Source organism: Gadus chalcogrammus, chromosome 16 (genome assembly GCF_026213295.1).
Source record: "Gadus chalcogrammus isolate NIFS_2021 chromosome 16, NIFS_Gcha_1.0, whole genome shotgun sequence".
Lineage (NCBI taxonomy): Eukaryota > Metazoa > Chordata > Actinopteri > Gadiformes > Gadidae > Gadus > Gadus chalcogrammus.
Window position 1 is genome coordinate 718,867 of NC_079427.1, and position 24,465 is coordinate 743,331.

General features: G+C 54.6%; 1 protein-coding gene across 4 annotated transcripts; it reads right to left on the reverse strand.

Annotated features, from left to right (window-relative positions):
- Positions 1-740: 740 nt before the first annotated feature.
- On the reverse strand, positions 741-24,307 carry strn4 (striatin, calmodulin binding protein 4). 4 transcript variants are annotated; one of them, XM_056612051.1, is made up of 18 exons: positions 23,951-24,307; positions 17,297-17,400; positions 16,385-16,461; positions 16,213-16,291; positions 15,687-15,974; positions 15,423-15,600; positions 15,078-15,225; positions 14,316-14,411; positions 13,323-13,447; positions 12,325-12,500; positions 11,109-11,156; positions 9,165-9,286; positions 8,215-8,382; positions 7,990-8,130; positions 7,170-7,268; positions 6,885-6,971; positions 5,480-5,669; positions 741-816 (listed from the first exon to the last, which is right to left on the reverse strand). In XM_056612051.1, exons 1-17 carry the CDS (start codon positions 24,176-24,178, stop codon positions 5,500-5,502), a joined length of 2,334 nt encoding a protein of 777 aa, XP_056468026.1. In that variant the 5' UTR covers positions 24,179-24,307; the 3' UTR covers positions 741-816; positions 5,480-5,499. The 4 variants fall into 4 exon arrangements, with proteins under 4 accessions (XP_056468026.1, XP_056468027.1, XP_056468028.1 ...); XM_056612052.1 differs by having other exon boundaries at positions 750-816; positions 5,472-5,669; positions 13,323-13,444; XM_056612053.1 differs by having other exon boundaries at positions 750-816; positions 5,472-5,669; positions 12,325-12,494.
- Between the last annotated feature and the right edge of the window lie 158 nt (positions 24,308-24,465).

Consider the following 24,465-nt stretch of genomic DNA (forward strand, 5'->3'; position numbering starts at 1 on the left):
ACTCAAACACGGAGAAAACATTCTGTGTAAATGACCACACACACACACACACACACACACACACACACACACACACACACACACACACACACACACACACACACACACACACACACACACACACACACACACACACACACACACACACACACACACTCTTTGGAATGTAGTTCATTGTCTGGTTAAGTCAGACAGACAGACTGCCGTGTCCACGTCTACAGGAGGCGGAGGAACGAGTGGATACAAATCTTTCAAATTAAAAGCCTTTTGTGCGTTTTGTTTGTATGCACATCCTGTGGGCTTTTATCTGTGTAGTGTCAGCAATCCAAGCCTTCCGCTTTTTCACTCACTCACTCACACACACACAGACACACGTGCACGCACGCACGCACAAACACACACAAAGTGACTATTGGCAGAACCAAGAGAGACGGGAAGGGTTTAAACATTGTAGTGTAGAAAAAAGGTGTTGCCTCAAGACATTAGTAGTTGAAAACAGAGCAGACCTTGTGTTATAAAAGCAGAGTATGATTAGTATCATATAGTAGGAGTCACTGAGGCATCATGGGAACAGCAGGGGGCCGGGGGGGCCGGGGGGGGTCCTGTGGAGAGCACCCAGCCAGCGGGCTGCAGGACGGGGGGGGAGGGGAGGGGAGGGGGGGGGAGGAGGGGGGAGGACAGGAGGAGGGGGAGGAGGAGGACAGGGGGACAGGAGGAGGAGGGAGGACAGGGGGACAGGCGGACAGGAGGGGGGGAGGGAGGACAGGAGGGGGGGAGGCCAGTCCTCTTCAGTCCAGGCGGTGTTCTGCTCCGACCCTGCGGACAGACACCATGTTGTTACGGTCGGGTTCATCTGCAGAGGCCAGAGGTCACATGACCCTCGGACCGGACCTGTCTGAGGCATCAACACCAGCCCACAGACAGCACTGACAGCTGCTCCTACAGCGTTGGGACAGACATTCTTAAGTTCAATTTACTACCTTTTAATATCTTTTTTAATACCAGCACGACTTCAAGAGAGAGACCATAGGAGTTGGATTAAACAAGTTGTCCCAACGGGACTTGGTCCATAGTTTTTAATCAATGTGTCACAAAGTAGACGTAGACAGAGAGTGCCAGAGAGAGAGTTTTTGTGGCAGTGTTGAAGTTAAGTTATAATTACCTTGTTAAATATTGTTATTACAGTGTAAAGGTTTTACATGAAAAAGTACCGCGTAGTAACGCGTTACACACAACACTAGCCGTGTTTACATGGACACTTCTGATCCGATTCGATTTCTAAATCTGAATAGATCTATTCCTATCATGTAATCTGAATGTACTGTATATAGGCCTATGGCATTTACAAAAGTGGTAAGCGTACGTTCGTATGTCTCTCGCGCACAACCGTTATGTTGGTCTGGACTTCCACGATATATGTAAGGGATAATGTTGTAGTACAGAACGCCGGTCATTATGGGGTAAATAAGCCCCGACAGGGCGAAGCGGAGGTGTCTTGCTTCGCCCTGAAGGGTATTATTTTCGATGATGTCCGGCGACGTTCTATACATTATTACACGGCTCCATGCCAAAACAGCAGAGAAATAGCCCGCCAAAGACGTAGATGTCGCTTCGAAAGCGGACGCGTTGGGGTTGATAAGTTACCGGACTACTTACGGAGTAATAAGAAACTGGCAAAAATAATCCACTTTCCTTGCGGTCAAGTTCGGTATGCATACAAGTACCGACTGACCAATTGCGAGCTACTGCAGCTGCTGATGCCATCTCTCCAAGTTAAAAAGTAGCCGCACCCACCCCAAACCAATCTGAATAAGAGTATACATGTCGATTATAGCGGACTACACCACCAGCTATTCCGCATGGAATTATATTCCGATCAGAGAATTGTATTCAGATTGAGCCGTATATATGATCATTTTTTATTCTGATTGAGCTGTTCTTCCACTTCTAATCGGCATAGCAGCGCCGCGGCCAACATATTCCACTTCTTCAACATGCCAGCTAATAATAGTAATGTTATCGATGTCCTCCATTGTTGTGATGTGGGTTCTGTCCGAGCTGTGTTCGAAATCGTTCCCTATCCACTCACTCACTATTCCCTATATAGTGTTCATGATATAGTGCACTATTTAGGGAACGAACAAACGAGAATTCGGACACTACGCTTAAGATTTCTAAACGTCATTTGCGTCAGTAAATGCGCCGGGTATTTGTGTGACGCAGACAGATGCGCCCACATCATGTAAACAAACCGGGCACTCACGACGAAAGCTGGAGGTTGTATTGATGTTGAATGTTACATTTCCTTGTTTAATCAATTTTGAATGTTAAATATTCTATGTTAAATCCCAAATAAATTGTTGACATTTCTAAACGAAAGCCGGAGACTCCATCATTAAATGTATTCGTTTTCGCGGTTATTCAGCTTCTTCTTCTCCTCCGGGAAAACACGACCGCATTGCATTGTGGTATACGGGAGTAACATGTAGGGTTCATCGTATGTACCCTATTTTAAGTCCACTATATAGTGCCCTATATAGTGGACCACTGAGAATTCGAACACCCTACAAAATGGCGTGCACCCTATTTAGTGCACTACATCCATGATAGGGAACAATTTCGAACACAGCTCATTGGGTTGCGTAGGTGTTGTTTGCGTCGCGTACAAAAATACGTCACGGCCCTTTCGCGCAGCCGACCCCGCTCACGTCCAGGAGGTACTATTTGCGGTGGAAAACGACCCGTGCTGCTACCGTGTCGAGTCGTGTCGAGTCGAGTCGAGCTACATGTGCGGTGGAAAAGCGGCATTAGTCACTCCCCGCTCTACGAGCCTGTCATAGGCAGAAAGAGACGAGAGCGACAAGAGCCGCAATCATGTCTTGCTGTGCCGTTGGTTGCACAAACCCTTTTAATAAGACTGATTATCCCACTTATTGTTCTTTTTGCTTGCCAACATAATAAAACAATTCAAATACTTTAATAATTATGCTTTTTCTTATTCGTATTGCATTCTTATTAAATGTATACTCTGAGTTCATCTCCCTCAAAAAGTAGTCCCCTTTAATTACGATAGATCAAACATGTTTTTGACACCTCGAATGTCATTATCCCGCTTATACCATGGTCACTTGCCAAAGCAAAGAAATTAAGGTCATTCATTTATATTTTCATGTGTTTTACAATCCAAATATAAAGTCTTTCCCATAAATAGGACGGGCCGTAGCTACGACTTGGCAACGGGAGGTATTTTATGCCGCGTTTCCACTGCAGGGTGCGGTACGGTACGGTTCGGTTCGGTTCGCCTCAGTCCGCTAGGGAGGGGGCGGTATAGCCCAGCTCAGTTCCGAGGTCGCGTTTCCACCGCCGACAGTACCCTTTGTGGTTGGCCGGATGTCGATCGCCGCGGCAGCTACGTAAACATCGGAAACAACGTCTTCCTCCCCAAGAATGCAGACGAATGTCTCCACTAGGGCCCGACCGATTCGGTTATAGCCTTTTTGAAAATAATCAACATCTGCCAAAAAGACGCAGATTACAACTGTTTTTTTTTTTTTTTTTTTTTGAAATGTTATTGCGCTTAGTATCCTGCAGATAGCGCTCCTAATCGCCTTGCTAACTAACAACTTTAGCTGGAGTAAAAAAGAGGAGATTGAATTTTACCGTACAACATGAAAGCATGCTCGCTCAGGCAGCTGCGCGCTCACCTCACCAATGTACACAAGACGCGTTGTTTGAGCATGTTGTGCCTGTTTTTCTCTTTAGGTCCCAGGCCATGTTAATTTGATATACTGTAGACTCTAACGGTGAGACCATACTGCTCAGCACGCACATGTTAGTCAGTGCTCACGAGCGCAGCACATTGGGAGTTAGTTATTTATTTTACATTACACTCATTTTTGACTGTAAATGTATTCTAAAACACTCAAAGGTTCTGCATTCAATTCACATATTCGTCAAAAATGTTTAAAGTATATTTAAGGTATCAAAAACTACGTTTTATAGGCTTTTTTTTGTTTTGTTTTCAATCGGCCGATTAAATCGCAATCGTAATTTTTCCATGAAAATAATCGGCATTGGCATCGGCACTCAAAAATCAATATCGGTCGGGCCCTAGTCTCCACCTCCTTGTTCGCCCAGGCAAGCGTTTTACGCAACATGTTCATTGTAAAGAATAATACCTCGAGGCTACTGTTTGTTTGCTTTTATCCCCACGTCGCCCGGAAGTGACGGTTAGGTCGACCAATCAACGGAGGGGGTGTGTAGCTCGAATTTTCCGGCACCCTTTCAGGCGTCTCAGTACCCCAACGGAGGAGTACTGAAGACGAGGGCAAAACCAGTACGGCTCAGTCCGGGTCACGCCCACTTTTGGCGGTGGAATCGCAATCCGTACCGCACCTTTGCGAACCGAACCGTACCGCACCCTGCAGTGGAAACGCGCCATACGTCAGTTGAGCTATGAGCCACGGAGCATACGTTATGATTGTACATACTTATAATTCGACATTCGACCCAGCCTTTATACCACAGATATTCTAGGGTCTATAGTGTATAACCACATAGTTTAATTCCTTTTTTTCACAATTGACCAGCTCTCGTTTTGAAGAATAATCGCTGCGCCATCCGTTTCAAAGGAAATCGCGACGGTCTATACTTTCAACATAAAGTGTACATATTTATAATTTGAAATTCGTCCCTGCCTTTATACCACAGATACTATAGGGTCTATAGCATATAACCGCGTTTTCTGATTACAGTTTAATGTAACAGTAAGCTGACAACATCGCTAATTAACACCGCAACTGCAAATTAACCACACGGATATAACCATGGCAACCGGTAAAACAAATGTTCTTTTTGCGATCATTCTTTAAATATCGATTGCTCCAGCCATAGGTCCGAAAATGTGCATTTCCCCATTATTGTCTTTCAAATGACTGATCTAACAGAAGCAAACTCGCAAAGTGGTTTGGCAGCCAGCCAGCCGGGTATATCCAGTTTGTTTCAGCGCACGCACCGCGTGACATCATAGATATCACTCAGGTCCTACTCGCAACATAAAAATAAATCCACGCAAGTTTTAGTAATTTTAGGAGATAGGCCTGCACGTTGAAAGGCCTCGTTGTAAATGCAATACCTCATCAGATGACCTTTATTACTTATTAATACTTTTTAATGGCCTTCATTTGGGCTAATTTCATTTACTACCTTTTAATACCTTTAACGACCCCGCGTAAACCCTGTCCAGTCCTCCACGGCCGTCTCACCACAGCCCTGTCTCACCACAGCCCCGTCTCACCCCACGCCCGTCTCCCTGCCCTGTCTCACCCCACGCCCGTCTCCAGGTCCTACCGTCTCACCCCGTGCCCGTCTCCCTGCCCTGTCTCACCCCACGCCCGTCACCAGGTCCTACCGTCTCACCCCGTGCCCGTCTCCCTGCCCTGTCTCACCCCACGCCCGTCTCCAGGTCCTACCGTCTCACCCCGTGCGGGCGCCGTCCCGCTAGACGAAGACCTTGGCGAGGGCGTCGGCCCCGGCGCTGCCGATGAAGGGCTGGGAGGGGTGGAAGGCCACGTCGTGGATGGCCTCGTCGTGCTTCTTCCTGTGCGCCGTGATCTCCTGCACGCACGTCCTGTTGTCCAGCATCCACAGGCGCACCGAGCAGTCGTGGCCTGAGGGGGCAGCAGAGGGTCAGACCGCTCCCTAGGGCGGCCCTGCTGGGGCCCACAGGCCTTCATGGGCCCCTGAAACCTGGAGCCTCTCAGGGATCCCTCAGAGGAGAGGATCCCTCTAGATGATCCACTAGTGGAGAGGATCATCTAGAGGGATCCCTCAGAGGAGAGGATCCCTAGTCTAGATGATCCTGTCCACTAGGGGATCCCTCTAGAGTATCCATAGTGGATCCACATAGTGGATCACTAATCCACTTGAGGGATTCCCTAGTGGATCCCTCTAGAGGGATCCACTAGAGGGATCCACTAGAGGGATTCCCTAGTGGATCCCTCTGAAGGCCTTCAGAGGGATCCTCTAGTGGATCCTCTATTGGATCCCTCTAGAGGATCCACTAGAGCGATCCACTAAAGGGATCCACCAGAGGGATCCCCTAGTGGATCCCTCTGAAGGCCTTCAGAGGGATCCACTAGGGGATCCGTGGATCCCTCTGGTGGATCCCTCTAGAGGATCCACTAGAGGATCCTTCGGAAGGCCTTCAGAAGGATCCACTAGTGGATCGCTCTAGAGTATCCAATAGAGGATCCACTAGAGGGATCCCCCTTTGGATCCCTCTGAAGGCCTTCCGAATGGTCCTGAAGGGCTTGGAGGCATTCCAATCGTGATCCGTCCTCGCTCTACCGGTGAGACCGGCTCCAGCTCTCCGTCCAGATGGACTAACTGGCACTAAATGTACGCACTTATTGTATGTTGTACGTTCTGGCACTTTAAAAAGCATTGTGTAGTTATCCATCAAAAGCTAATCTGAAAAAGCTTGAATATGTTTTTACGACTGGCACCTTATGCACTCACTTAAAAATAACCATCCGAGCTATCTTTGTTGTGTACGGGGAACGGGATAACCTAGTGATCGTTAGTGCTTGGTACTATGATCATCATTACTGTTCCAACAGCGATATATTGTTGTTCCAACAAAAGCGATATATTGTTGTTTCTCTTTCTTACAAATCTACTTATTGTGAGCTTTAGATAAAAGTGCCCGCTAAACGCCGTGAGTGTAAATGTATATGTATTACAATAACCCAACGGTTGTTTCATGTGTTTCTTAAAGCCGGCGTTAGGGGGAGCTTCCCTTGGGCTGGTGTCTAAATGTGTCGCCGTGGTGACGCGTGCGGATGCGTCGCCTTGGTGACGCGTGCGGACGGGCCGCTACTCACTGCCAGAGATGAGGTACGTGCCCTTGGGGTCGGTGGTCAGACAGGTGACCGCGTCCAGGTGAGCCACCATGGAGTGGACCACTTTACCTGCAGGGAGACACACACACACACACACACACACACACACACACACACACACACACACACACACACACACACACACACACACACACACACACACACACACACACACACACACACACACACACACACACACACACACACACACGTAAATGCATTGTTCTTCCACAGCAGGCCGACTCCCCGTCGTCGGCGGTAACTCACCGGTCTTGTTGTCGAGGAAGCGGATGGTGCGGTTGTCGTGGGCGGTGATGGAGATGGGCTCCGAGGGGTGGCTGACCACACGGTGGATCAGCTGGCTCCCTGGGGACACAACAGCACAGCTCCTCAACGCCAGACCAGACCCACGCTGCCCCCTGGAGGCCTGGGGCCACCAGACCCACGCTGCCCCCTGGAGGCCTGGGGCCACCAGACCCACGCTGCCCCCTGGAGGCCTGGGGCCACCAGACCCACGGTGCCCCCTGGAGGCCTGGGGCCACCAGACCCACGGTGCCCCCTGGAGGCCTGGGGCCACCAGACCCACGCTGCCCCCTGGAGGCCTGGGGCCACCAGACCCACGGTGCCCCCTGGAGGCCTGGGGCCACCAGACCCACGCTGCCCCCTGGAGGCCTGGAGGCACCAGACCCACGCTGCCCCCTGGAGGCCTGGAGGCACCAGACCCACGCTGCCCCCTGGAGGCCTGGAGGCACCAGACCCACGCTGCCCCCTGGAGGCCTGGGGCCACCAGACCCACGCTGCCCCCTGGAGGCCTAGAGGCACCAGACCCACGCTGCCCCCTGGAGGCCTGGAGGCACCAGACCCACGGTGCCCCCTGGAGGCCTGGAGGCCTGGGGCCACCAGACCCACGCTGCCCCCTAGAGGCCTGGGGTCACCAGATCCACGCTGCCCCCTGGAGGCCTGGAGGCCCGGGGACACAGACACAGGCAGCACTACGCTACGTTCTGAGGCTACTGGACGAGCTACGCTACGGTCCAAGGCCAGGAGCCTGATGCTAGGGGATGCTACGCTACGTTCCACGGCTCACCGTCCACGGTCTGCGTCTCCAGGGCGACAAGGCTCTGCTCAGTGTTCAGGTCGTAGAGGAGCGTGTCGCCGCCGTCGTACGACACCACCACCTGGTTGGGGTCGGAGGTCACGAAGGCCACCGAGGTGGGGGTGCCACGCTCTGGGGAAATAAAGAAAGAGCCACCGTCAGTCCCACACACGCCCCCCCTGGGGACCTCGGGGTTACCATGGCGACGGGTGCTACCTTTCTCCTTGTTGAGGACGGAGAGGCAGGGGGCGGAGCCCAGCGGGTCCCAGACCCTCACGCTGCCGTCCGCCGAGCAGGAGGCCAGCCGCCGGTGGGCCGCCGAGAAGGCCAGCCCCCACACGGCGTCCTCATGGCCCCCCAGGACCAGGCTCTGAACGCCCGGGTCTGGGGACGCACACAACCACACACACACACACACAACCACAACCACACACACACACACACACACACACACACACACACGTAAAGTTGAGCAAAATAGGTCAAAGAATGGTGGCTTTACACTGTACCAGTTTCATAGCAGCAGGGTTCCACTCTTCCTGTTCAATAACTCTTCTCACTACTGGTTCTTGAGTTATCGATCAAGAGATCATCTGTAAAAGCTTGACTCATTTTTACGACTGGCAGCTAATGTACGCACTTATTATACGCTGTACGCCCTGGCCCCTAGCATTGTGTAGCATCTTACCCTAGCTGTCCCTGATGTACAGGGGGATGGGTTAACCTAGTGATGGTTAGTGCTTGCCACTTGGTTCTATGAACAGCCTAACTGCAGTGACAGCCATATGATGTCGTTTCTCTTTCTCCTGACCAACAGACTGACTGTGAGCGGCGGTGGATAAAGAGCCTGCCTAGCGCCCTGAGGGCAAAGGTCGACCCGGTGTCGACCCGGTGGCAGCCCCGGTGTCGACCCGGTGGCAGCCCCGGTGTCGGCCCGGTGTCGGCCCCGGTGTCAGCCCCCCGGTGTCGGCCCCGGTGTCGGCCCCGGTGTCAGCCCCCCGGTGTCGGCCCCGGTGGTCGACCCGGTGTCAACCCGGTGGCAGCCCCCCGGTAGTGGACCCGGTGTCGGCCCCGGTGTCAGCCCCCCGGTGGCAGCCCCCCGGTGTCAGCCCCCCGGTGTCAGCCCCCCGGTGTCAGCCCCCCGGTGTCGGCCCCGGCCCCGGTACCGTAGTTGTCGTAGGGGTCCACGTTGAGGTCGGGGATCTTCCAGCAGCGGACCGAGCCGTCCAGACCCCCGCTGTAGCAGGCTTCACCCTCAGGGCCCATGGCCAGAGACAGCACCGCCCCGCTGCAGACAGACAGGCACACAGACAGACAGACAGGAGGGGGAGACAGGCACACAGACAGACAGGAGGGGCAGACAGACAGACAGGAGGGGCAGACAGGAGGGGGAGACAGGCACACAGACAGACAGGAGGGGCAGACAGGCACACAGACAGACAGGAGGGGCAGACAGGAGGGGGAGACAGGCACACAGGAGGGGCAGACAGGAGGGGGAGACAGGCACACAGGAGGGGCAGACAGGCACACAGACAGACAGGAGGGGCAAACAGACAGACAGGAGGGGCAGACCGGCACACAGGAGGGGCAGACAGGAGGGGCAGACAGGAGGGGCAGACAGGCACACAGGAGGGGCAGACAGGCACACACACAGACAGACAGACAGACAGACAGACAGACAGACAGACAGACAGACAGACAGACAGACAGACAGACAGACAGACAGACAGACAGACAGACAGACAGACAGACGGGAGGGGGAAACAGGGGTAGGAGGCATTGGGTAAACATGCGTTCACCATGTGTTCATGGGGTCATCATGTGTTCACCATGTGTTCACCATGTGTTCATGGAGTCATCATGTGATCACCATGTGTTCACAGGGTCGTTATGTGTTCATGGGGTCATCATGTGTTCACCATGTGTTCATGGGGTCATCATGTGTTCACCATGTGTTCATGGGGTCATCATGTGTTCATGGGGTCATCATGTGTACACCATGTGTTCAGCATGTGTTCATGGGGTCATCATGTGTACACCATGTGTTCATGGGGTCATCATGTGTTCATGGGGTCATCATTTGTTCACCATGTGTTCACAGGGTCATCATGTGTTCACCATGTGTTCATGGGGTCATCATGTGTTCATGGGGTCGTCATGTGTTCATGGGGTCATCATGTACTCATCATGTGTTCATGGGGTCATCATGTGTTCATGGGGTCATCATGTGTTCACCATGTGTTCACAGGATCGTCATGTGTTCATGGGGTCATCATGTGTTCACCATGTGTTCATGGGGTCGTCATGTGTTCATGGGGTCATCATGTACTCATCAGGTGTTCATGGGGTCATCATGTGTTCATCAGGTGTTCATGGGGTCATCATGTGTTCATCAGGTGTTCATGGGGTCATCATGTGTTCAGCATGTGTTCATGGGGTCATCATGTGTTCACAGGATCGTCATGTGTTCATGGGGTCATCATGTGTTCAGCATGTGTTCATGGGGTCATCATGTGTTCGCCATGTGTTCATGGGGTCGTCATGTGTTCATGGGGTCATCATGTGTTCACCATGTGTTCATGGGGTCGTCATGTGTTCACCATGTGTTCATGGGGTCGTCATGTGTTCACCATGTGTTCACAGGATCGTCATGTGTTCATGGGGTCATCATGTGTTCATCATGTGTTCATGGGGTCATCATGTGTTCACCATGTGTTCACAGGATCGTCATGTGTTCATGGGGTCATCATGTGTTCAGCATGTGTTCATGGGGTCATCATGTGTTCACCATGTGTTCATGGGGTCGTCATGTGTTCATGGGGTCATCATGTGTTCATCAGGTGTTCATGGGGTCATCATGTGTTCATCAGGTGTTCATGGGGTCATCATGTGTTCATCAGGTGTTCATGGGGTCATCATGTGTTCATCAGGTGTTCATGGGGTCATCATGTGTTCATCATGTGTTCATGGGGTCATCATGTGTTCACCATGTGTTCATGGGGTCGTCATGTGTTCATGGGGTCATCATGTACTCATCAGGTGTTCATGGGGTCATCATGTGTTCATCAGGTGTTCATGGGGTCATCATGTGTTCATCAGGTGTTCCTCACCTGTGCGCTCTGAAGGTGTAGATGGGTTCCACGTCCAGCGCTGCGTTCCTGCGATAAAGACAGACCAGCAGACAGGTTTAGCTGTAGCTCACGGTGGGAGGAGCTCTGATTGGTTTAGCTGTAGCTCACGGTGGGAGGGGCTCTGATTGGTTTAGCTGTAGCTCAGGGTGGGAGGGGCTCTGATTGGTTTAGCTGTAGCTCACGGTGGGAGGAGCTCTGATTGGTTTAGCTGTAGCTCACGGTGGGAGGGGCTCTGATTGGTTTAGCTGTAGCTCGTGGTCACGGTGGGAGGGGCTCTGATTGGTTTAGCTGTAGCTCACGGTGGGAGGGGCTCTGATTGGTTTAGCTGTAGCTCACGGTGGGAGGAGCTCTGATTGGTTTAGCTGTAGCTCACGGTGGGAGGGGCTCTGATTGGTTTAGCTGTAGCTCGTGGTCACGGTGGGAGGGGCTCTGATTGGTTTAGCTGTAGCTCACGGTGGGAGGGGCTCTGATTGGTTTAGCTGTAGCTCACGGTGGGAGAGGCTCTGATTGGTTTAGCTGTAGCTCACGGTGGGAGGGGCTCTGATTGGTTTAGCTGTAGCTCACGGTGGGAGGGGCTCTGATTGGTTTAGCTGTAGCTCACGGTGGGAGGGGCTCTGATTGGTTTAGCTGTAGCTCACGGTGGGAGGGGCTCTGATTGGTTTAGCTGTAGCTCACGGTGGGAGGGGCTCTGATTGGTTTAGCTGTAGCTCGTGGTCACGGTGGGAGGGGCTCTGATTGGTTTAGCTGTAGCTCACGGTGGGAGGGGCTCTGATTGGTTTAGCTGTAGCTCACGGTGGGAGGGGCTCTGATTGGTTTAGCTGTAGCTCGTGGCCACGGTGGGAGGGGCTCTGATTGGTTTAGCTGTAGCTCACGGTGGGAGGGGCTCTGATTGGTTCAGCTGTAGCTCACGGTGGGAGGGGCTCTGATTGGTTTAGCTGTAGCTCGTGGCCACGGTGGGAGGGGCTCTGATTGGTTCAGCTGTAGCTCGTGGTCACGGTGGGAGGGGCTCTGATTGGTTTAGCTGTAGCTCGTGGTCACGGTGGGAGGGGCTCTGATTGGTTTAGCTGTAGCTCGTGGCCACGGTGGGAGGGGCTCTGATTGGTTTAGCTGTAGCTCACGGTGGGAGGGGCTCTGATTGGTTTCGCTGTAGCTCGTGGCCACGGTGGGAGGGGCTCTGAGGGACGGGGGTCCCTACTTCTTGGAGCTCATGGCCTTGTTGAGGTTCCACAGCTTCACGGTGCCGTCCTCGGAGGCGGTGAGCAGCACCTCCTGGCTGGGGTGAAAGGTCAGCGCCCGGATGGCGTCGAAGTGGCTGCGCAGCGTGAAGCGCGGGTTCCACGTCTTCTTCAACTCCTCCCGGGGGTCCTGCATCTGGGACAGGGGGGAGACCCCAGGGGGGAGTGTCAGGGGGAGACCACAGGGGGGAGACCACAGGGGGGAGACCCCAGGGGGAGACCACAGGGGGGAGACCACAGGGGGAGGCCACAGGGGGGAGACCAAAGGGGGGGAGACCACAGGGGGAGAGTCAGGGGGAGACCCGAGGGGGAGACCACAGGGGGGAGAGTCAGGGGGAGACCACAGGGGGGAGAGTCAGGGGGGGACCCTAGGGGGGAGACCACAGGGGGGAGACCACAGGGGGGAGAGTCAGGGGGTGACCCTAGGGGGGAGACCACAGGGGGGAGACCACAGGGGGGAGAGTCAGGGGGGAGAGTCAGGGGGGGACCCTAGGGGGGAGACCACAGGGGGGAGACCACAGGGGGGAGAGTCAGGGGGGGACCCTAGGGGGGAGACCACAGGGGGGAGACAGTCAGGGGGGAGACAGTCAGGGGGTGAGGGGTTGTGAGGGGTTTGTGAGGGGGTTGTGAGGGGGTGAGAGGGGGTGAGGGGGTTGTGAGGGGGTGAGGGGGTGGTGAGGGGGTTGTGAGGGGGTTGTGAGGGGGTGAGGGGGTGAGGGGGTGGTGAGGGGGTGGTGAGGGGGTGAGGGGGTTGTGAGGGGGTGAGGGGGTTGTGAGGGGGTGAGGGGGTTGTGAGGGGGTGAGGGGGTGAGGGGGTGGTGAGGGGGTGAGGGGGTGAGGGGGTGAGGGGGTGGTGAGGGGGTGAGGGGGTTGTGAGGGGGTTCTGGTCTATGCTAGGGGGCTGGTGTTGGACGGGGGGGCCTTATGGATCAGAGCTGCTGTGATGCAAAGTACTCACGTCCATGGAGAGGTCGTTGTCGTTGGCGACCGTGAGGTCCGCCAGCTCGCCCAGGTTCATGTCCCCGCCCCCCACGGCGTCCATGATGAAGACGTCGGAGGAGAAGCCCAGGGCACCCGCTGCTGCTGGGGGGGAGAACCAGTCAACCACCGTCACCATGAGGGGCTCCACGGCTGCACAAGGCCCACCCTCCACATGGAGCCTCCCTAAGGAAGAGGCTCCCTCTAAGGAGAACTCTGAAGAACAGGTTCTCTGAGAAGAACAGGGTTCTCTGTAGCACTGGGTTCTCTACAGTACAGGGTTCTCTACAGGAGAACCCTGTACTGTAGAGAACCCAGTGCTACAGGGTTCTCTACAGGGTTCTTCTCAGAGAACCCTGTCTGAGTAGAACAGGGTTCTCTGAGAAGAACAGGGTTCTCTGAGTAGAACAGGGTTCTCTGTAGAACAGGGCTCTCTGAGTAGAACAGGGTTCTCTGTAGAACAGGGCTCTCTGAGTAGAACAGGGTTCTCCACAGGAGAACTCTGTAGAACAGGTTCTCTGTAGTACAGGGTTATCCTCTGTAGAACAGGGTTCTCCACAGGAGAACTCTGTAAAACAATGTTCTTTGAGATGAACAGGATTCTCCTCTGTAGCACAGGGTTCTCTACAGAACAGGGTTCTCCACAGGAGAACCCTGAAAATCAGGGTTCTTCAGAGTAGAACAGGGTTCTTCAGAGTAGAACAGGGTTCTCTGTAGCACAGGGTTCTTTGTAGAACAGGGTTCTCTGTAGAACAGGGTTCTTCAGAGTAGAACAGGGTTCTTTGTAGCACAGGGTTCTTTGTAGAACAGGGTTCTCTTGAGTAGAACAGGGTTAAAGGAGGATAAAGCCTTTGAGGTCCGATGACATATCCAACGCCTCCTCTAAAAAGAAGAGAAGATCAGAAGAGAGATGGTGGAGGAGAGTCTGGTGGGGGGGGCTCTGAGGGGGCCAGAGGGGGGGCTGGGGTCTTACCTTCCCCGGGGCGAGCCGGTCCCGACACCGAAGGGGGGGGGGAGGGTTTGGGGGGGAAGTCCGACATGATGCCCTGTAACTTGTTCCTGTGGTTCTCTGAACCGGGCGAGAGGAGACAAGACACAAACACAGCCAGTCATGCAGAGAGGTCAGAGGTCAGGGTGAGGAGAGGTCAGAGGTCAGGGTGAGGAGAGGGCGAGACAGGGGGGATGGAGGTCAAATCAAAACATACAGACGCTCGCACGCACGCAGACACACACGCACGCAGACACGCACACGCACGCACAGGCCGAGGACGGCCGCAAATAAAAAGGCAGAACCAAAGGGAGGCGGCGGAGAGCCGGAGCAAGCGGAGCGAGGTCCGTGAGCTGCAGACAGGACGTCCAACGCAAATCAAAACATAAAGCTGACCGCTCCTGCCCGTGACGGGGTGAATATGACGACATGAACAAACACAAACCAAAGCAGAACCCCCGGGGAGGCTGCAGGGACGCAGAGCAGGTCTGAGTGCGTGGTGACAGGAAATGGAGCGCCCAGAGTTCATGAAAGGCACAGAGAGACGAGTGCTTGGGGAAAGACATCGGCTTTATTGACACTCAGGACGCCACAGCGAGGACACCAACAGAAAGGGCCGGAGTACACGAGACAGGAAGTTAAAGACTGGTGACGCGTGATGGGAGAGTGGAGTGGAGGGCAGTGCTGGTGCTGGTGGTGGTGCTGGTGGTGGTGGAGGGTGGTGTCGTTGCTATGGCAACAGCGTACCTAACTCCCGTCCGTCCCCCGACAGGCGGGCCTCTCCCGCCCCCTCCCCCTCCTCCCCCGAGCCCAGGAAGTCAAACTCTCCGAGCGCGTCCTCTGAGTCCTCCTCCTCCTCCTCCTCCTCGGGGTCCAGGTCGGAGGTCATGGGCTCCTGCAGGGGGGGGGGGAGAGAGGGGGGGTCAGCGACGGGACGGAGAGGGGGGGGGGGGGGGTGGGGGGGGGGGGGGGGGGGGGGGGGGGGGGGGGGGGGGGGGAGAGTGGGGGAGAGCGACGGGACAGCGCTGGGACGGGGGGGGACAGAGGGGGGGTTAGAGGGGGCTCAGCAGACAGCGGGGCGCCGGGACCCACCTTTGCGCGCGGCTTCTTGTTTTTCCGGATGGTGCCGTCGATGCAGTCCGTGGCCATGGCCGTGAAGTCGTCCTCCTCGTCACTGTCGTCCTCGTCGTCCTGGCAGGCGTGCAGGAAGGGGATCTGGTCCAGGACCGAGCCCCCCACACGGGACGAGGCGCTCTCCTTCCCCGCATTCCTAACACACGCACACACACACACACTTTACTCCAGTCCTCCCTGGAGAACAGGCCTGCAGTCGACCTTCTGCCCCCCCCCACTCACCTCTTGATCTGCTCCTCTATCTGTCGGACCAATAAGGACTCTCCGCTGTCGCTGCCTCCTCCACCTCCTCCTCCTCCTCCACTTCCTCCTCCTCCTCCACCTCCTCCTCCACCTCCACCTCCACCTCCTCCTCCTCCACCTCCTCCACCTCCGAAGGGTTCTCCCTCGGGGGCGGTCTCGCTGGGCGGGGGTCCGTTGGCCTCCGGGCTGCTCCTCCCCAGTAGGGAGCGGACACGCTTGGAGCGCATGTCCAGGATGGTATCTGAGTAGCCCACCTCCTCCAGGTACCTGGGGACCGCCGGGAAGACCAGGAAGACACCAGGAAGACCGCCGGGAAGACCAGGAAGACCAGGAAGACCGTCGGGAAGACCAGGAAGAAACCAGGAAGACCGCCGGGAAGACCAGGAAGAAACCAGGAAGACATCAGGAACACACGGTATGACCTCATTGATATTATGGACCACTGCTCATCACGTAGTATGACATCAACATAATGAACCATACAACAGATGGAAAGGAGCCTCACTTTCGTAATAGCTGACGTCCCTCCTTCCAGGACATCTGATTGGCTGGCTCGGAATCGGACTCTGCCGGGCCATTGGGTACTGGAGCAAAACAGAATCATTCATTAGTCCCAGCCGCCCTGTCCCACCGAGCCGGGACTCCATGACAACGTTATCTCTGTTGGGTCAACGTACGTGGCTCAGCCTCCAGCTCCGGCTTCTTGTCTCCAGGACTCTGGTCTGTACCGGTCTTTAGCTTCTGGTGTTTGGCCCTGCAACACCACAGACCGCCACAGGGGGCAGCAACACATCAACACCAGACACCGCCACAGGGGGCAGCAACACCACAGACCGCCACAGGGGGCAGCAACACATCAACACCACAGACCGCCACAGGGGGCAGCAACACATCAACACCACAGACCGCCACAGGGGGCAGCAACACATCAACACATCAACACCAGACACCGCCACAGGGGGCAGCAACACAGCAACACCACAGACCGCCACAGGGGGCAGCAACACATCAACACCACAGACCGCCACAGGGGGCAGCAACACATCAACACCACAGACCGCCACAGGGGGCAGCAACACATCAACACCACAGACCGCCACAGGGGGCAGCAACACCACAGACCGCCACAGGGGGCAGCAACACATCAACACCACAGACCGCCACAGGGGGCAGCAACACATCAACACCACAGACCGCCACAGGGGGCAGCAACACATCAACACCACAGGCCGCCACAGGGGGCAGCAACACATCAACACCACAGACCGCCACAGGGGGCAGCAACACATCAACACCACAGGCCGCCACAGGGGGCAGCAACACATCAACACCACAGACCGCCACAGGGGGCAGCAACACATCAACACCACAGACCGCCACAGGGGGCAGCAACACATCAATCAGAGTGACCGCTGAGAAGACTGATTAGGTATCAGAGCACAGAGGAAGTAAAACGAGTGTTGAGTGTGTTTGAGTGTTGAGTGTGTTTGAGTGTCGAGTGTGTTTGAGTGTCGAGTGTGTTTGAGTGTTGAGTGTGTTTGAGTGTGCTAAGTGTGCATTAGTGTGGTGGGAGCCTTAGTGTAGCTTACCTCTCCTGCTTCAGGGCGTACTCCAGCATCTTGATGCGTCTCACCAGGTCCTGCTTCATGTTCTCCTGGCCTTTCCTCTCGCCCTGGAGGAACGCCACCTGAGCCTACACACACACACACACCCACCCACACACCCACCCACCCACACACCCCCACACACACACACACACACACACACACACACACATTAAAGAATACCGACGAAAGCCACAACACACCAACATTTGAATCCCACAACATTGTCTCGGAAGGCGGTTCCCCAGCATGTATTTCCATCGGTGGGTCGTGGACGCTATGTTTACGTTAGCAGATGTGAGTCCGTGCTGCTTTGTGAGGGGGAGGCGGCCAGCAGCCAGAACAGGGATATAAGTAGAGGGCTGGGGAATAAAACGCTGCAACCAGAACCCAGCACACATCTGGCAGAAAGGACACCTCCCAGTGCAGGGCTGGTCCCAGTGTTCCCAGTGCCAACACACCTCCCACTGCAGGGCTGGGCCCAGTGTTCCCAGTGGCCACGCACCTCCTGTCAACACACCTCCCACTGCAGGGCTGGGCCCAGTGTTCCCAGTGACCACGCACCTCCTGTCAACACACCTCCCACTGCAGGGCTAGTCCCAGTGGCCACGCACCTCCTGTCAACACACCTCCCACTGCAGGGCTGGGCCCAGTCTTCCCAGTGCCAACACACCTCCCACTGCAGGGCTGGTCCCAGTGTTCCCAGTGGCCACGCACCTCCTGTCAACACACCTCCCACTGCAGGGCTGGGCCCAGTGTTCCCAGTGCCAACACACCTCCCACTTCAGGGCTGGGCCCAGTGTTCCCAGTGACCACGCACCTCCTGTCAACACACCTCCCACTGCAGGGCTGGTCCCAGTGTTCCCAGTGGCCACGCACCTCCTGTCAACACACCTCCCACTGCAGGGCTGGGCCCAGTGTTCCCAGTGGCCACGCACCTCCTGTCAACACACCTCCCACAGCAGGGCTGGGCCCAGTGTTCCCAGTGGCCACGCACCTCCTGTCAACACACCTCCCACTGCAGGGCTGGGCCCAGTGTTCCCAGTGGCTACGCACCTCCTGTCAACACACCTCCCACAGCAGGGCTGGGCCCAGTGTTCCCAGTGGCCTTAACACTAGGGCTGTAACGATACGCGTATCAAAACTGAAATCGCGAGACTCAAATCCACCAACCTGCTCGCGGTGTGAGAAGGCAGAAGCGTGACACGCCCTTTCTAACTCCCCTTATCCCTCCAGTCCAGATCCAGCCACCTGATATCAGCGGTTGGTGCCAGGGTTTCCGTTGTCCGGCAATAGAACAATAAAATATCAGACAAAATTGTAACTCTCCGGTCAAATTTTCCGATTGAAATTTGCTAATAATTTGTCGAAATAATAGTCTGCAGACACCGCTCCTCTTATCGATGCCGTAAGTCTGCGACGAGATGCCCTCTCTGTGATGACAGCTCTCCGTGGCTACGGAGGATGGCATTTCTCCACAGCCGTCGAAGTCCTCATATGTGATATGATCCACATTTATCCAGAGTGGGCCAAGCGTGCAAAAATAGCCTGTGTGATCCTGACTCTAGTGTTTTGTGTGATTTGACCGGCAGTAGGTCTGCTTATAGGTCGGAATGAGTACTTTATTCTACCGGACTCGTTTGTTTCTTCACTAGACAAACACACACACGCTACCGCTCGCTCGTCCACTCACTCGCTGACGTCACTCACACACACACACACACACACACACACACACACACACACACACACACACACACACACACACACACACACACACACACACACACACACACACACACACACACACACACACACACACACACACAATGTTTTTCCCATCTTTTTTAAAGTTAGGCTATTAAACATGTTGCATCTATACGGCCTGGTTATGTCATTATTTAAGCTGCATAGCCTAATAAGAAGCGCTAATAGGATATTTGACCTAAAACTAAACCTACGCAGGTCACTTTGACCGGCACCGTGTTTTCTAGCAGGAACGCTGCTTAGTGCTACCAAACTATTCCAATTACTATTTGTAATATCATATTATTATTTGACAATAATATTTTCCAATACATAAGCCTACCCCACAAAACTAGTTGAGGGTTTTTGCCTACCTGCAAGCATCCTCCAACTGCAATCTTTGGATATTTATTTATTCATTTTGCTATACTTTAATAGTATTCTTTCTGTTCAAATCTGTTCAGTGTTCCAAATTATTTGTTATTAAATGTTACATTAAGTTCATTTTAATATAAGTGTTGTTTAAATAAAATGCTTTTTAAATGTAAAAAACATCGTGGGATGTATCAACCGTGGGTCAGAAATGGTGCTACAAACCGAATGGTGCGTTGGTGCATCGTTACCGCCCTAACCAACACACATCCCAGTGCAGGGCCGAGGCCAGTGGCCACACGCCTCTGGCAGTGGAAACATCCTCCCAGTAAAGGTTTGCTGGTCCAAGCGGCCGGCCGCCATCCTTCTCTCAACACGCATCCTTCGTTTCCTGCTTCCTCCTTCCTTTCCCACCTTTGTCCTTGCTCTGAGCTGATCAGCGCCAGTCAGGGTCAGAGCGGTCTGAGTGCGGGGCCCAGGGACCCAGGGCCCAGCCCTAGGGAGATGGAGGACGCCTTGGGTGCTACTGGGTGACCTGAGCAGAGCAGCTCTTCAGGGAATGGGATCACACCGCTTCACCTGAGGGAAGGCGGCCTGGGAGGACAGGAAGAGGAGAGCATTCCGCTTCCTCCTCAGGATGCAGATAACCAAATTCTAAAATAACCCCAACAGGAAGTTACTCAATCCTTGGTGTTTTTCGTTATCACAGCCCTCGGGCTCTTCCCGTCACAAACAACAACGTGCCAAACTGCCAAACATGCTCGCCCGATGCCAGGGAAGATGTCTTATCAAACCGCAGCCCAGCATCGATGCATCAATCACCAGCACACAACCCTCAGACGTGGTGCTTATCAAGTGTCAGAATATTGGCTAGCTAACAGACGAGCACATTTAACACATCGAAGGTTCAGAATGGCCCTCTGCTGGACCAACTTAGAGAAACGCTTGAAAACAAAACAATAATCGGAGCGCTAGGAAAAGCTGTCATTAGCTGACTATTCATAGCCTCATCAGACGGTATGACCTCAAGACTACAACAGAGGACCGTCCATCGCCCAGAACACATGAGCACATGAACACATTACCTCAGGCTGCAAGAGGACACTCGCCCAGAAAACATGAACACAGGCTGCAAGAGGACACTGGCCCAGAACACATGAACACATGAACTCAGGCTGCAAGAGGACACTGGCCCAGAACACATGAACACATGAACTCAGGCTGCAAGGGACTCGCCAAGAACACATGAACTCAAGAAAACAACAGAGGACCGTCCATCGCCCAGAACACATGAACACATGAACGGGTGCACACACACACACAACATATCTGGTTTGTGTAACACAGGGGAGTCTTCTCATCAGCCTGGCTGGTGGTAAGAGGAACCCAGACCGTAATAAGTAGTTTGATAAACTCATCTGAGCCTTTGGGAGACCATTGTGTACGTGATCTGATCGATAAAACTGCCTTTATGATCTGACCACCTTCTAATAGCCCCGCTGGTGGGCAGAACAGTCCCAGCCAAACCGTGACGGATGAATGATCTGATAACGATGATGAATCCAAGGCTTTGACGTGAGAGACAATATCATGATAGAAGGGATAGAAAGACTCGTGGACCGCGTCCAGGGGCTTGGTGGGGTATGTCCTCCAAGGTCTAGGGTTAGGGTAAGTTAGTGTCCACACAGTGTCCACTCAGAAGGAGAGGTTAGAGTCACACCCTGATCCCACCATCCTCCTGATAGGTCGGCCCAAGCTAGACCATGCTGTGGCTTTAGGTTCATTTGAGTCGTTATTGAGTGTTATCCGGTCCAGATGAAGCTGGGGGGCCGTACTAGTCGGCTGTAGACCAGGTACACCGCGGCCGTGTGGAGACAGAGCAGAGGGGGAGGGCCCAGGCTCTGGGTTACCTTACAAGGGCACGGCATTATGCCTGCTTCTGCTTGGACAGGTGACGAGCTTTAACTTGTTGACCTGCCGCACGCACGCAAGCACGCACGCACGCACGCATGCACGCGCGCGCACACACACACACACACACACACACGCTTAAACAATGTCCCGTCCCAAGTCCTCCTGCCTAACGGGACAGCCTCCCAGGCTTAGGGAGAGTAAGTGGGCTTAGCGCGGTTCAGAGGGCCAGACGACACCTCATGGTGCCGTCTGGCCATGCGGCCGAAGCTAGGCGAGAAAATACGCGCAGGAAGCAGGACAGAAACGAATATGCCAAGAAGGTCTCAGTGCCAGCCGTCCTGGAGGTGGAAGAGTGTGAGAGGAACCGTGAGCCAGCGACCTCAGAGATAAACCCGGTTATCAGGCCCTCGGAGGAAGGGAAGCATCAGCTTCCTACTTTCACAGAATCCAATTAGAGCAGAATCAAATGAAAACCGATATGACCAAGTAAAAACAAAACGATTTTAATGTTGGCTTTAAAGCGGTTTCTTGTCGTGTGGCTCTGCTGGGCTCATGAACATGACCTTCGTTCAGCCGGATGCACCTGAAGACCCCACTCAGGTGAGTCCCCCCCCCCCTCTCATCCTGCGGCCATCGCCTCGTTAGCCAGCAGAGAATCCTGGAGCCACAACTAGAGCAGGGCCTTTTTCTGGGCCAGCGTTTGAGGGCATGAGCGCTGGGTGTACGACGCATCAGAGAAAGGCTTCTTCATCATCACAATCATCGTCTTCCTCTTCTACGGCCTCAGAGCCCAAATGATGGAGGTAGTCAACTCAACGTAAGCACACACACGCAGCAGAGAGAGAGCAGATGGTGCAGCCTGGTTATGTTGTTTATACTGTAGGCCCACATGCAGCCCTGTTTGTGAGCTAACAGTACGGGGGTCATGGACGCATGGTATGGCTCAGTGCACACCGTTATTTATACATGAATATGCCTGGACCCCACACACACACACACACACACACACACACACACACACACACACACACACACACACACACACACACACACACACACACACACACACACACACACACACACACACACACACACACACACTTCTTCGAAGATAACAATGACTGTAAATAGAAAGATGGCAGTAGGATCTCGTCATAACCTGCGGCTCCGTTCGCCTGCTGCTACAGGGTGGCCCCACCACTCCACCTCCTTCATGGGGCGGGACGTGTGAGAGAAGGCAGGCCCTACCCCACGCCGTTCATTACCGAGCTCTAACACAAACAGCTGCCCCTCGGAGCCGGTTTGAGTTACTGAAGGAGTGCATCCCCTGTTTGATAGGATTCCCAGAGGGATTATGTCAGCATGCATGTGTGCCCAACAGCACGTGCGTAAAGGGGCCCCGGCCCCGGGCCACCTGTCCGCCAGGCCTCGGTCTGGGCTCCCCGCGGGGCCGTTGGTTCTGGTCCCACCTGGCCCAGACCCGAGGGGAGGGGCCCGGGGCCGTCTGGTCTGCCATCTGGGGCCAGCACACGCGTGTTGGCTGGTACGGTGGTCCCAGACCCCCCTGTGACGAGGCCCCGCATGAAGACACAAAGACTGACGAGGTGAGCCTCCTCTGGGGAGGAACTACTGCTGCTGAGGGCCTCAGACCGCCCTGTGGGGGCCCTGACTGTATCTGGGAGGGAAGTGGGCGTGTCCCCCGTTTGTTTTGGCGGTGGTCATCCTATAGCAGTTTTACGATTGGTCCTCCTAAGGCACAGAGCAAACTCACACATAAAGGATGCACTGAAAGCTTTGGTCGGAGTCAGCTGTGCATGACATCACGTCACTGAGCACACACGCCTCACCACACCGGCATAAAGCAGAGAGCGCGGCCACACTATGTTGTTTTTCATTCATATTTCATCAAGCTATTTTTAACCAGGTTGGATTATGTAATACAGCCTGCAGATACACTGAGCCATGAGGCTGAAGGGTTAGACCGACTCACGGTGGTCAAACCATGAGTACAAACACAACATAACCCGTGTCTGACCGGCTGGAACAGAATATCAACCAAAATATTAATCACGTGATCTGCAATATTATGGTAACATCACAGGTCACGTAAAAAGGTCACGAACAATTCAAAGTGGGTCGAGGCGGGCTGGTCCCTATCCAGGGGGACTACCTGTGTGACAGCCCTGGGCCACACACACACACACACACACACACACACCCACACCCACACCCACACACACACCACCAATCCCACTCCAGCTGTCCCAGCACCGAATGCCAATTTCTTAGCAACAACAATGACATCTGAAATGTGTGCAGGGTTAGCCCGTTAGCTTTAGCGTCATGTTATCCAAGAGCCACAAAATCCTCCATGCTTGTGTGTAGCGGACCCCCCCTTCACCCGGAGCTGGTCTCTTCCCACCCCCCCCCCCCCAACCCCACCCACCCCCCCTCACCCGGAGCTTGTCCCTCTTCCTCGCTCACCCGGAGCTCGTCCCTCTCCCCCGCTCACCCGGAGCTCGTCCCTCTCTCCCACTCTCTCCCCCCCACACCCGGAGCTCGTCCCTCTCCCCCGCTCACCCGGAGCTCGTCCCTCTCCCCACTCACCCGGAGCTCGTCCCTCTCTGCCTCCCAGCGGTACTTCTCGGCCTGGAAACGGCCCCACTCGTACTGGATAAAGTGCAGGATCCCGGGCAGCGACAGGCCTCCGTCCCCGTCCTGCGGCTCCCGAGGCTGCGGGCATCCAGCCGTCGCCGCCCCAGTCGCCGCCGCAGCGGTGGCCGCGGCTGCCGTCGCGGCTCCGGGCCCGTTGGGGTCTGGTCGGTCGGCCTCCATGTCGCCGTGCGGGGCTGTGCGCTGCGGTCGTAATGTCCCCGTCGTTGAGGCCCCACACTGAAAGCTGCGCTCCTTTCTTCTCGAACGTAAAAGCAGAATTACTACTGAGCGGGTCAGCCTCGCTGCTTCCGCTTCCGGCCCTTCAAAGTAAAGGCCGTCTGTGGCAGCGCTATGCATCAGAAAAACGACACTCGATCAATTCCACTATTGTTATTGAAAAAAATACGTTGACCTTTAGTTATGTTTCACAGATATAACACATAATACATATTAGGAATGGGGAATCG

What these genes read in the sequence shown, in the direction of transcription:
- strn4 (XM_056612051.1), bottom strand. Translation starts at nt 24,178, where the DNA reads ATGGAGGCCGACCGACCAGACCCCAACGGGCCCGGAGCCGCGACGGCA. An exon ending in ACAAGAAGCCGCGCGCAAAG is followed by an intron (nt 15,226 to 15,422) that starts GTGGGTCCCGGC and finishes CCCCCCCTGCAG; the next exon opens with GAGCCCATGACCTCCGACCT. An exon ending in ACAACGACCTCTCCATGGAC is followed by an intron (nt 12,501 to 13,322) that starts GTGAGTACTTTG and finishes CCCCTGTCCCAG; the next exon opens with ATGCAGGACCCCCGGGAGGA.